Source organism: Clupea harengus, chromosome 1, assembly GCF_900700415.2.
Source record: "Clupea harengus chromosome 1, Ch_v2.0.2, whole genome shotgun sequence".
NCBI classification, from domain to species: domain Eukaryota; kingdom Metazoa; phylum Chordata; class Actinopteri; order Clupeiformes; family Clupeidae; genus Clupea; species Clupea harengus.
The window spans coordinates 22,155,295-22,168,518 of NC_045152.1; the positions used below are offsets into that span (position 1 = coordinate 22,155,295).

Consider the following 13,224-nt stretch of genomic DNA (forward strand, 5'->3'; position numbering starts at 1 on the left):
CTGTAACCACTTGCATTGCTGCAGCTGCTCTACCCCCTGAGACTGGAAATACTGCTTAAAAAATGTCTCAGTGATAGTAGTGACCATGGATCCGGTGTCTAATAAGCAGGGGACTACAACATCCCCCATACCAACTTCCACTATAGGGCAACTCCCTATGAGCTGAGATGAATGTTGAGGTGAAATACGGTTTGAGCACCAAAGACCCCCTTCTGATGCCTGGCTCCCTACACCAGAAGGCGCTAGTTTTCCGACGGCTGCATAGCACTAGATGCTATTCCTGTGGTTTGGTTCCGACTGAATGTTCTGGGGCCTGCCCTATTGGCTGGACCTGAGTGAGTGTTTAAATCAACTGAACAAAACCTGGCGATATGACCATCTTGGTTACAACGAGAGCAGATTGGCTTACCATCAGGTCGAAACCTATATGGCCTAGCAGGACCCCTCCCTCTGTCACTGGGCCCAGGGGCACCCAAATGTTTCAAAATAGCATCGAGCTGTAACTGTTGCTGACGTAAGACCTCTTTCACCTCAGCAATCTCACCATCAGGTTTAGCAACAATAACGTTAGCATCTGCCTCACAATTGCTCACAAAGGTATCACAGGAGTGTGCTCGAGCCCTCTGGTTACTCACAAGTTTACCCCTATCAACCCAACTCAGGGCTGCACGACGAGCGTCCATAAAAGACATAGTAGGAGAAGCGACCATTTTGTCTTTTAAATGTCTACGGAGCATGTCGTCACGCAGGTGCTCTACAAACTGGTCACGTAAAGTACAGTCAGAGTTAGGAATAGACCCCTCAGGACTCTTACGAATAGCAATATCCATAATAGACTTGAGTGCATGAGAATACTCCCTAACAGATTCCCCTTCTTTCTGTGTACGCAAATAAAACTGCTGTTGTGTACGAACATACACCTGTGAACATGCATAGTTTTCCAAAAGAATGTTAAACACTTTATCTGGGGTATTCCTGTCTGCAACAGAGTGAAATTTCATCTCAGCTTTTGCTTCCCCATCTAAATGATCAAACAAAAACAAAGCTTGCTCAGCTGGAAGCATGCGTCTAATTGATAGACACCTACGAGCCTCCTCAATCCAGTCCTCAACAGACATCAAGTCACAAGAATTTTTAGCAGAAAATGTAGGGCATTTACGCTCTCTAGGAACAAAAACATAATGCTCAGATACCGGTTGTGAAGAAACAGCGGCAGGCGTCCCACTGGTAGATGGGGCGGAACCTTCCTCCTGAGAATCACCGTTATCTCGCAAGCGGCTGTTTTCAGCTTGAAGCTGTCGTACCTGTTCAGCAAGAGCTCGCAATTGTTCCTGAACATTGTCCTCCGACATGACTACCCGTCTTTCAGAGCCCAGTAGAGTAGTCCTGATGTCCACTTGATGTCAGTCACCGAAGTCTGCACACCGAAATCCACACAAAGGCTGTCCAGGGGGCGATGAGACCCTAGATGACAACCACTGTTTTTCCCACTAAATAAATATTACAACAAAATAGGGCTACCAACAAAAGGAAACAAAATACCACAGCCTCTGATATCCTGCCGACTACGCCATATGTGGCGGGGTGGTGCACTTAGCATTAAATGGTCTCAGAGAATGTTAGGACCAGGTCTCATGCTAGTTGTTTCCGACTACGCCACTCTCACAGATGGGGTGAGAGACCCTCAGTTGAGCATACTATAATTAGGACTAGGTTCCCTGCACAGTTCCTGTCCAATCAAAAGAACTTAGGCAGAGGCCGTGGTATAACAAATATAAATACAATGTTTATTAAATGCACAGTAGTAAAATCAGATGGATGTACATCCTATTAAAATAGCAAACACTAACAACAGGGGCGTGATTGTGGGCCTAATATACCTGGGCCTTTAGCTTAGAATGGCACTTGGTTTGGTGAACTCCCAACCTGGGGAACGCTACAACACACGTGATTTAGGAATACAAATATATAACCACACCAACTCTTATCTGCATATCACATCTAAGTATCACTGCAAACATTAGGCATTGTAGGACAAACACTCAGTGCAAAGTGTAAAAATGCGTCGCCAGGTTAGTAAGCCTAGCCTAATCAAGGCTCTAAATGCATATAAACCCCCAAATAAGCACACAAAACAGCCCCTTAAACAAACAAAACAGAAAGAAATCAAACAATGGAAAACTAATAGGGGAAAAACAGTGGCAGTCGCCGGACACCACCTGCAGCAGGAAATATCCTCATTAACTACACAAACCACACAGCATCAGTGCACAATGTTCTGAATGACTTAACAAAACATACCGAGGGCTGTTGAGTTTCTAACCCCGCTACTCCACGCTTGTCCACCGTCGTGTCAAGCTAAGGAGGCTGTCGCTACGTGGGAAATACACATTAAGCTACATCAAGCCATCACACCATAAAAACATGCAAACTACTACAAATATAATGAGGGTTACCAGCATACCTGAGATCACACGGAGCCAATGCCTAAAGCGTTAGGTAAACCGCAGAACAAACAATTGCCTCCAGTACTACGTGCCAATTTAAACTATCGCGGGTCTGAAGGAAACGGCACGTCAGCCATGGGCTGCCTAGGACTCCTGGGTCCTAAAGCTACCCGGTTACATATGCAATAATTTATGTTTGTTTATCACATGTTCTATACTTGTTGGTTATCAACAAATGGCATGTGCGTGCCTGTGTGTGTGTGTGTGTGTGTGTGAGTGCAGTGTCGCCGCTCCCATAACGCACACTACGCGCTGTGCGTAGGGCACCAACTCCTGTGGGGGCACCAAAAAATAGGCAACTGAAAAATCATCATAGTTATAATAATTATAATGCCGATATTATTTCAGTATAGAAATATTAGGGACCTTTTAGGCATGTATATCACAAAACAGGCAGAACAAGAGATATATTTAATTGCTTAAAAAAAGTTACGCTGGTGCCCCCCCCCCCCCACACTCAACTTCCCAAGCTTGCCGTGGGTGCCCTTTCCTATCTCGGTGGCCTGACGAACTTTGAAAGTAGGCTAGGTCAGCTTTTCGAAAATGGCCTCAAAAAGACAACAGGAGTCAGGGGCAGACAAAAGAAAGAGAAATAAACTGCGAGATGATGCCCGTGCATCACTTTCAGGTAAGTCCATGTGTAATCATTGTTAAATACGGGAAATGTGCTGCTAATTTAATGGTTAGCCTATGCATACACCTCGGACTAGCTGACGTTATTGCTAATGTTAGCACACTCAAATATGTTATATGTTAGGTGCAAGTAGGGTTGCCAACCGTCCCGAATTGTCCGGGACATCCCGAAATATTATGGGTGATTTTGATTTGTCCCGTCAGGGACAGCTCCAGTCCCGTATTCCAATCACAGCCTTTTTTATTTGTATCCGTGAAAAGAGAAAAATATAACAGTTAAGTGTAATCTGTGCCCTGGAGACAAGCGCCTCTCAACTGCACTTGACTCCACAAGCATTTGTTACGCCAACACGAACAGGTGAAACTTGTAGCGAGAGAACATCATGCCTCGACTGAAGGACAGACTGCCCCAACTCAAATAGAGTATCTTAAATCAAATTAAATTGGAAGCTTGCACATTGACTACTGGTTGTTTTCATATTTCATATCAGCATTCTTTACACATAATGAACTGGTGTTAATATGTGTGAATATGAACTCATGAATATGAATTCGTTCATACGAAGTGTCACAGGCACCCATTATAATTGTAGAAGTTAAATCGAGGAGACTATAACATTAGCTAGATAACTAGCTATCATTTCATGCAAACGGAAATCTTCCATTTAAATCGTTTGTTATTAAAAGTTTCCTTAGCTAGCTAACCATAGCCTTAGCTAGATAACCATAGCAACCAGGAATTACAACTTTAGCTGCAAAGTTATGGATCTGGCAAGAGGTAAATAGCGCCCCCCCTTGACCCATCTAAAACAATGTTAAAACTATGGCCAGGCAGTGAACTGCAACCAGTCTGAGTTACATAGGACGTTGAGACAGAGGCCCTGTTCGAAATGGGTTAAAATGCTGATTAACGAATGACGTTCTGACTCTGATTCTGATCGGAGCGCGGGCCCCAGTAGTACAGTAGTGGTTTGCCAAAATTACACTGAAATTAATAGGTTTATGGTATGGCTAATGAAACCTTGCGATTTTCATTATTGTTGGTCAGCTGTTGGCGCGCGCGCACACCTGGAAGAAAGTGTCCCTCACTTGGGGTTGAGGAAGTTGTTCTTTTTCGTTTTAATAAAATGTTAAACTGGCAGAAACAAACTTTTTTTCTCGGGGGGGGGGGGGGGGGGCATCATAAAGGACTTATGCTTAGGGCACCAAAATGGCTAGCAGCGGCACTGTGTGAGTGTGTATGTGTGTAAAAATGGGATGACCATTTTACAGTTTTTCTCGATTGCTTGGCTATTGGCCCATACCACCCCAGTCAATACTGCAGCTGCACAATTCCACTGATTAACCTCTCATTAGTAAAGTATGTAGCGTAGATGCACTGGTTATAGGCCAGTCTGTTAAAAATCGGCCAGTCTATTAAACAATCGAAATGCTAAGTCTATTAATAAGATTGACATGACAACGCGATCGTAGCCGATAACACACGCATGCCGCTATTATACCCCGTTACGATACTTAAGTTAGTATATTATCACTGGAGGGCTAAAGGGAATAGTGTAAACTCTTGGCTGTTGCTGGGGTTAGTCATGGCACAGGGGTTTAAATGTTTATTGTTTCACAGACTCCCGTGTACGTTGGAGGCGGGCCAGGAGGCCAAGGTCAAAGTGCACTTCACACCAACCCACTGGGGCCTGAGGAAACTGGTGGTGGATTTTGACAGCGACAAGCTCTGCCATGTCCAGGGTTACAGGAATGTGATCATCGGAGGGTAGCTCTGCCGTCATTTATACATGAAGCAAAAAAAACTAAAAAATTGAATGTAATTGTAAGGTAATGCCATTGTAAATATTGTAATGTTATTGTAAATATTTTATATAAGAGAATGTAAACTTAAAACATGCAGCATTGGAGAGAAAATGAAGATGAGGGCATATCATAAAGAGCCTTTGGTTTGAAAGTATTTTTGAAAGAAATGTTGGAATATGTATATAAGTCGCTTTGGATAAAAGTGTCTGCCAAATACCCTAACCATTGGAGGATAATGCATTTGAAAGGCGGTCCTCCCTCCCAGCAAAAAGTACTTTTATACTCCATGTCTTCTACTGTCAAAAGACATTCATCTTTCTATTATACTCTGCTTTATGTCTTGCAGCATTTGAAAAGCATAACAGGAAAAGCTATCAAATGTATCCAGTATTTGTTTGTCATGACACAGAGATTTAATGAGATTTCCATGAAATAGACATGATACTGTGTATTTATGTGTTTTTATGAAAAATACGTTGAAAAATGCTACTGTTTCATTTGAATTGGTTCAAGGAACCAGGGGGTAGATGGATGTTCAAGGACAGAATTCATGCCAGTAGATGGCGCTCATATCTCATTTATTTTCCCCCATCCTCGACCGTCGAAGAGAAAGTGGTTACAGCGAACTATTTGTTTTTACCACAAACTATAAATATTAGAATACATTTGGGTTCAAACTCCAGCAGGGCACCCATATGATCTTATTTCTCTCTGCTCTTTACACACAGGGCTTCAAGAGGTGGTAGTTTCAGTGACAGGCCATAATAAAAAAAGACTCAGTGTTGAACAAAAGATCCTTAAAAATCTAAACAGGTAAATAACTTATCAGATCTTTGGACCACCTTTCTTTATCAGACTGCTGATTACCAGTTAAATAATGAATTTCATTGCAACTTTGGTTTTGGTAATACTTTGTTCCACATGTTCTCACTATGTGAATAGGAGGAGTTTATGCAAAACACCGTTCTTTGTTGATGCATATATCTTGCTGAGACAGAGGCTACATATTTATCAGTTGATATTGCACCACTAACATGTACTTCATACTTAAACTGATTCTCTTATTTCTTTGCATATGTGGTGAGTACTGATAACTGAAGATGTGTTATATGTCATTCATCTATGTTTTTCTTTTGTGGTTGAGTTGGTCCTCGAAGAATAATACTATTATTGACTGATTTGAGATTTTTCATCATGTTTTTAAACAGATGGACTGTGTCAGACTCTGAGTGAGTCTGAGTCAGTGGTTCTTAAACCCGGAGACTCTCACAAACTGACCTGCACGTACTCTGGCTTTAGCAGTGATCCTGATGTAGCTTGGATCAGACAAGCAGCTGGAAAAGGGCTGGAATGGCTTTCTCTAATATACACCACATCAACATACTATGCACAAACAGTTCAAGGAAGATTCACCATATCCAGAGACAACAGCATGAAGCAGGTGTATCTGCAGATGAACAGCCTGAAGACTGAGGACACTGCTGTGTATTACTGTGCCCGAGAGACACAGTGACAGAAGAGGATCCAAGACTGAACATAAAATCTTTTACTAAGACTTGTGTTCAGAGGCACAGGGGTTTGCCGATTGACTTTCTTCTTCTTTAAACTGTTTCAGTTATAATAAACATAACTTTAAGTGATACTGCAGTAGCACCAGGTCTTACTAGTCCAAATCTATTGAGTGAATCATCCTGGTAACAAAACACATCAACTACCCCCAGATGAAACACATCAGCCCCCGCCCCCCCCAACCCTAACCCTAACCCCCCAGATAAAATACATAATTTATACAAAGGGAAATAGACTCAGGGTTTCCAAATGGTTCTAATGGAACATGTATTGATTGATTGATTGATTGAGTGATTGATTGATCGCAGCATGCATATACATAATATACAGTAGCATATAGCATATACCTAATCACGGACAACAGGGTGACTCTAGCCCTAATAGCACACACCGTTATCCAAAGCCCATTTTGTCTTGGGTAAATATGTAGAGAAGCTCTATCTGTAAAAGATAAACTGTCTATAAATATCTAAATGTTCTTTAGACCTCAATTATACTGAATGAACCTGGTAGCGAAATAATTGATGTTGAACTCTCCAGTGGTGAAAGGCCAGTAGTGTTTTCAGTCCAGTCGGAGGGGTGTACATGTGTACATGTACATGATTGCATGATATCATATGGCGCTTCATGGAAATTGTTTCAATAATGATTATGATGATTTATTGTAAAAAAAATAATAATAATTTAAATCATCATGAACAGATTGAAATACTAAACAAATGATATTCATGTTTCATTTTGATAGTCAATAAATGTATTTATGTACACCACAATTATTTGTACATTCTGCTGTCACATGACATTTCAAAATCTGTTTAAATGGAAATAGTTAAATGTGACATGATGTATTTGTTGACGGGAGTATCACTGAAGTAACCATACATGTTTGGCCTTTCTATTCTGTCTTGTCACAATATTCAAATGCCATCAGCCTCCCACTGCTCTCTCTGTATTTAATGTGAAGCACGAGTCTCCCTGTCACTAAAACAGCTCAAGGTCAGAGTGGCGGCTCTTACCTGCTGATCTAGAAGACACATCATGTTTCCTACATCTCTCCTCTTACTGCTGCTGGTTAATGTCTCGTGTGAGTTACTCATATGTATTTAACGAGTAATCCTTAATTCATATCTTTGATTTTGTTTGCATGTATTGATCTTATTTGTTTTCACAGGTGTCTATTGTCAAGTTCATCTCAATCAGCAAAGCTCTGTGACCATACAGCCAGGCCAAGTATTGACCCTGTCCTGTGGTGTTTCTGGGTATTCACTCACTGATGGAAACTACTGTACCAGCTGGATAAAACAACCTGCTGGAAAAGCACTGGAGTGGATTGGGTATGTGTGTGCTAGTGGCAGTGTGTACTACAGTGACAAACTGAAGAGCAAGTTCAGTATCTCCAGAGACACTTCCAGCAGCACAGTGACTCTACGGGGACAGAGCCTGCAGACTGAAGACTCGGCTGTGTACTACTGTGCCCGATACTCACCGTGTAGCAAAACATCACCATAGCAGAACAAAAACCTCCCCAGAGGCTCCTTTTCAAAAGGATTCAACACAGAACCATTATTGAAATATCAGCGTATAATCAGGGTTAGGATCTGTCTGAATGAATGAGAGAAAGGTGTCATGGGTCAGATCAGTTCTACAACATTATATGACGTTCACTGCCTCAATTTCTAGTACGATGAGACAAACTGCTGCGTTGAGGACCAGGATAGTGAACCCTGTCCAAAAGATCCAACACCAATGGGGGAACATGGAGAACATCATGTCACACTGTTTTTTTATAATTACAATCAGGTATGAACAATGATGCAAGCATGTATTTATTATGACCACCGCTGCAGTTGTGATTTTTATCCTCCATATTTATTTATTTAACTAGTAATCCTACATTTTACATGCATATTTCACACAACTTTGCAAATAAATAGGAAGTACATTCATACAAAGAAGCTCATATTGTCCCTTATGTATACATGCAAATTTAATAACAGCCACTGTTTATACTATATAACGATTTAGGAGTTACTACAATGATAAAGTCATAGAATAGGTAGACAGTGAAAGCCTGAGAAAACCCCCAAAAATTCCTTTTCAATCCTTTTTAATCATCTTTGCTCTCCATTCTGTGTGTGCACACTGCAAGAAAAAGACATCTGGTGTTCATATACAGTCCTGGCTCTGTAAATGAGAAACAAACCATGTTCATGTAGGATCATCCCCTGCACATTTTATTTATGCCTGAAGGGGGCGGTCTATGGAAAGTTATCAGCTGTTTATTCCCATAATAACTCTCTCTAACATACTAAAACTTATTTCAGAACCTTTTTACTGCACCCACTACTACACAACCCAGAAGATGCCAACACAGACAGTCTCAGACAGTTGTTGCAAGTTGGTGCACATGAGTACCTGAACTCTGCTGCACCTGCAAAACTGATCTTTTGAAGGTCAGAGTCAGTGACTACAGTATGCACTGGATTAGACTGGATCCTATCTGCAGAGGAACCTGAAGTTCATGTTACACATTAATCTCTCTGCAAAGTAAAGAAAAAAAAGCTGTTTCAAATACAAAGATAAACAGGACATGTATCCTCAATGTTTATGTAATTATAACAAACTACAATAATAAAGTTCCTCTCCATTTTGTTATATTTAGTCTGCCCCAGAGTGAAGGAGGAGCTAATGCAAACCCAAGCCTTTCTAAATATAGACCAACTTGAAATGCTTCATTTATATTGATGATTTAACACAGCTGGTAAAACCCTGAAACATTTACTTAATAACTCGGCTCGTTCTTGTAGGTCCCCGGGTCCTGCATCAGTATCAGAGTATTCATAAGAAATATAACTTTCACAGAGTTTGAGTTACTTGATTTTCAGATAGACTCTGTCGGAGTCGGAGGGAGCTGTCACTACACCCGGTGGATCTCAGATGTCAGTGGCTGTGGCATGGCTTGGTGTAGACAGGCCCCAGAAAAGGGTTTGAATGGGTTGCAAACATGAACAGCAGCAGCTATGTGCATTACTCACAAGCTGTTCAAGGAAGATTATAACCCCCATGAATCAAATAGTCAGAGGTGAAATTGTGATGGTGGGAGCTGAAAACAAAAGCTACAGTGATAAATGAACACAGTGTTTGTACCTCCACACGCATATTTCTATCAACATGAAATCGCCATAGTTTCTGAATTAAAGATAACTGGCCACCATATTTAAATTGTGCACTACATTTACCCATTGAGTAGACAGACAAAAATAAATGTTTCTTTTCTAAAGCATTCAGATCAGAGCCTGTGCCGAAATACTGTGACTCAATTTGAGTTTGCTGAGAAAGCCTGAGATGGACGAGGAGTCGATCAAGTGGATATATCAAAGGTCTGTTATATAACATTATCATATGATTAAAAGATATGAGTAACAAATCACAATGTGTAGTGAAGTGCATTCCTTCTACTAGTATTTACACCTGGCACTCTTACCCAGTCAAACCTTTTCTTATTTATTTATTTATTTATGTATTACCTTACTCTGTGCCTTGAGAAGAGGGTAGACTCAATGAGTATCCTTTCCCCAGTGAAATATAAATAATGAGTAACAGGTGAACTTTGGAGCCTTGAAGTAAACCCTTAATTACTCAATCTTACATGACAGATATGAGTTTAATGTGACTGTTGACGTTGTATGAAACAATATTTGACACGGCCATGATACAGAGTACCGTTTCTCATCTGTTTGCAAAAATATTCATTCAGGGCTCCCTGGTCTGTTTGACAGAGCCATTTGTCATGCAAAGCTCAAAGACAACCCTTCTGTTTTCCAGTTATAAGACGCTGGTTCCTCTCTTCTTGATGTCACAAGAGGGTAGCAAAGCTCCAATCCCCAACTGGACACCTGCTGAAGCATGTCTCCTACTTCTCTGTTCCTGCTGCTGGCAGCTGCATCCTGTGAGTCTGCTGAATGTGTAAAGTGATGGAACACAAAAGAGTGTGTACTGCCATGTCAAACAACTAATCATCTGAATTTGTATTTCTTTAGATGTGCAATCAGCTGTTGACCTCACTCAGCCAAGCTCAATGCTTCTTAAGCCTGGAGATTCTATTATCATCAGCTGTAAGGTGTCCGGATACGCTGTTACTGATAATAGCTACGCAACAGCATGGATCCGACAGCCTGCAGGGAAAACAATGGAGTGGATAGTGCACATATGGGGAGGTGGTAGTATAACCCAAAAAGATTCCCTGAAGAGCAAGTTCAGCATCTCTAAAGATCCCTCCAGCAGCACAGTGACTCTGAGAGGGCAGAACCTGCAGACTGAAGATTCAGCTGTCTATTACTGTGCCAGGCTACCACTGTTATACCAACCAGTAGAGGACCTGTGCAAAAACTTTACTGACACAATATAGACCATATAAATATTTGAGAACAGTTTAGACAATTACACAGCATATTACATTTCTATATGAGATAGCATTAAAATCAAGTGACAGTGAAATAAATATTCAGAAAGTGTAAAATCCAAACTGCGCTGGAATCACTAGGCCCTCTTGCCCCCTCTTGGCCAATCAACGCTGCGGTACTTATTTCAGCTGGTAGAGGGCAGCCAATGAAAACTCTCATTCACCTTTTGAACTCCTCATCAGAACACACTGCTGTGAAGTATGAGCTGAACACTCATTGCAGAGTCATAACCTCAATATCTTCAGTATTTTCATTGTAAACACATTTACTGAAGCAATGATGCTTTTAGGTGGTGGCATTGTTCTGACTTTCTTTTCATGTGAGTTTTATCATCCTCTCCCTCCTCAAACACAATTGATCTAAAGGGTTCAGAAGACTGGTGGTAATTGGGTGCTTTTTTTCTCTTTAAGTTGTTTATGGCCAGTCTCTGACCTCCTCTGGTCCAGTGGTGAAGAGACCTGGAGAGGCAGTCACTCTGTCCTGCTCTGTGTCTGGACTCCCTCTTCAGTGGTTGCACTGGATCCGTCAGAAACCAGGACAGGGACTGGAGTGGATTGGCCGCATTGATACGGGCACTGGCACAATATTTGCCCAGTCTCTCCAGGGCCAGTTCTCCATTACCAAAGACACCAACACTAACAAGGTGCACTTGCAAGTGAAAAGCCTGAAAGCTGAGGACACAGCTGTTTATTACTGTGCTCGAGAGACACAGTCACACATGAGACTACAGACCTGTACAATAACAACTCTGAAATCTGTTACTACATAGGGAACTGAGATGTTAATATACCTGAATAAAATATTTTCTCTCAAGATGAAAGGAGATCTACAATGTCTGTTAGATATCCTCAACTATAGAGCTTTCTCTCCAACCATCAGGTCAAATTCTAACCATTTAACAGAACAAACTCTGGCAAAAGCTTGCAAAAGCTAAAACTTTAGGCCCCAGTTGTGATTCTTGTATCTGGTAATGCACATCAATACTCTCTCAGCACCATTTACAATGATGAAGCTACTGTATGCAGTTCTCTAACTGTTTCATCATATGGGTGCAGTTTAAGAATTCACAAATGCAAATCAGGTAAGGCTTGACCAATATATATGTATCAAGAATATTAATATATTAAAACTTCTTGAGTTACAACACCAAACTATTATGAAACAATTGCAATTGCGCACAAGCTGACAAACTCTGAATGTCACACACTGATTATGCCTTTAAGCAGAATAGCGTGAAAGAAAGCCCTGAATGATCCTTTCAAACTCTGTTGCTTCATTAAATACACCACATGAAGGCACTTCAATTATACTCTCCTTGTTCAAGTTCAAGTTCAAGTATTTATTTGTCAGATGCACAGAAAAACAGAGTCAGACTGGGCACTGAAATTCTTAGGACAAGACACCGCACAACAAACTACCATAGCATAACATAAATAACATAACATAACATATAAGTACTCTGAACATAGATTACACATATAATAAACATATAATAAATAAATCTACAAAATAAATATACAATCTGCTAAACATATAATACACATACAGTGTCTAAAGGATGGATGGTAGCAGTCTTTAAGGATCCTGCCAGCTTTTCTGATGCATCGTGTGTGGAAGATGTCCTGCAGGTCTGGGAGCTCCCTGCCTATGATGAACTCTGCAGACCTGACCACACTACGTAAGACCTTACGATCCTTGGCTGTGCAGCTCCTGTACCACACTGTGATGCAACCAGTCAGGATGCTCTCTATAGTACACCTGTTAAAGATAGTGAGGATGACTGATTCCATACCAAACTTCTTCAGTCTCCTCAGGAAGAAGAGGCGTTTCCGGGCTGCTTTTACCACCTTGTCCGTGTGAACAGACCAGGTGAGATCACTGTTAATGTTCACCCCGAGGAACCTGAAGCAACTGACCTTTTCCACTACGGATCTGTTGATGTATAGGGGTGCATGCTCTTCCTCCTGCCGTCTCCTATAGTCCACAATCATCTCTTTTGTTTTGCTGATGTTAAGAGAGAGGTTATTAACCTGACACCATGTTGTCAGGGTATCAACCTCCTCTCTGTAGGCTGACTCATCGTTGTCAGTGATGAGGCCCACAATGGTTGTGTCGTCAGCAAACTTCACGATGAGATTTGAACTGTGCGTAGCCGCACAGTCATGCGTGAACAAGGAGAACAGGAGGGGGCTGAGCACACAGCCCGGGGGGGTGCCTGTGTTGGTGATGACTGTGGATGAGGTGCG

The 13,224-nt window shown here is 41.4% G+C and overlaps 1 gene segment (V, D, J or C); it reads left to right on the top strand.

Annotated features, from left to right (window-relative positions):
* The first annotated feature begins 7,538 nt into the window (after positions 1-7,538).
* LOC122132967 overlaps positions 7,539-13,224 on the top strand; it is a 23,392-nt gene continuing 17,706 nt past the window's right edge. The window contains 2 exon segments of the C gene segment in view: positions 7,539-7,599; positions 7,687-7,993. Coding sequence covers positions 7,554-7,599; positions 7,687-7,993 — 353 coding nt within the window.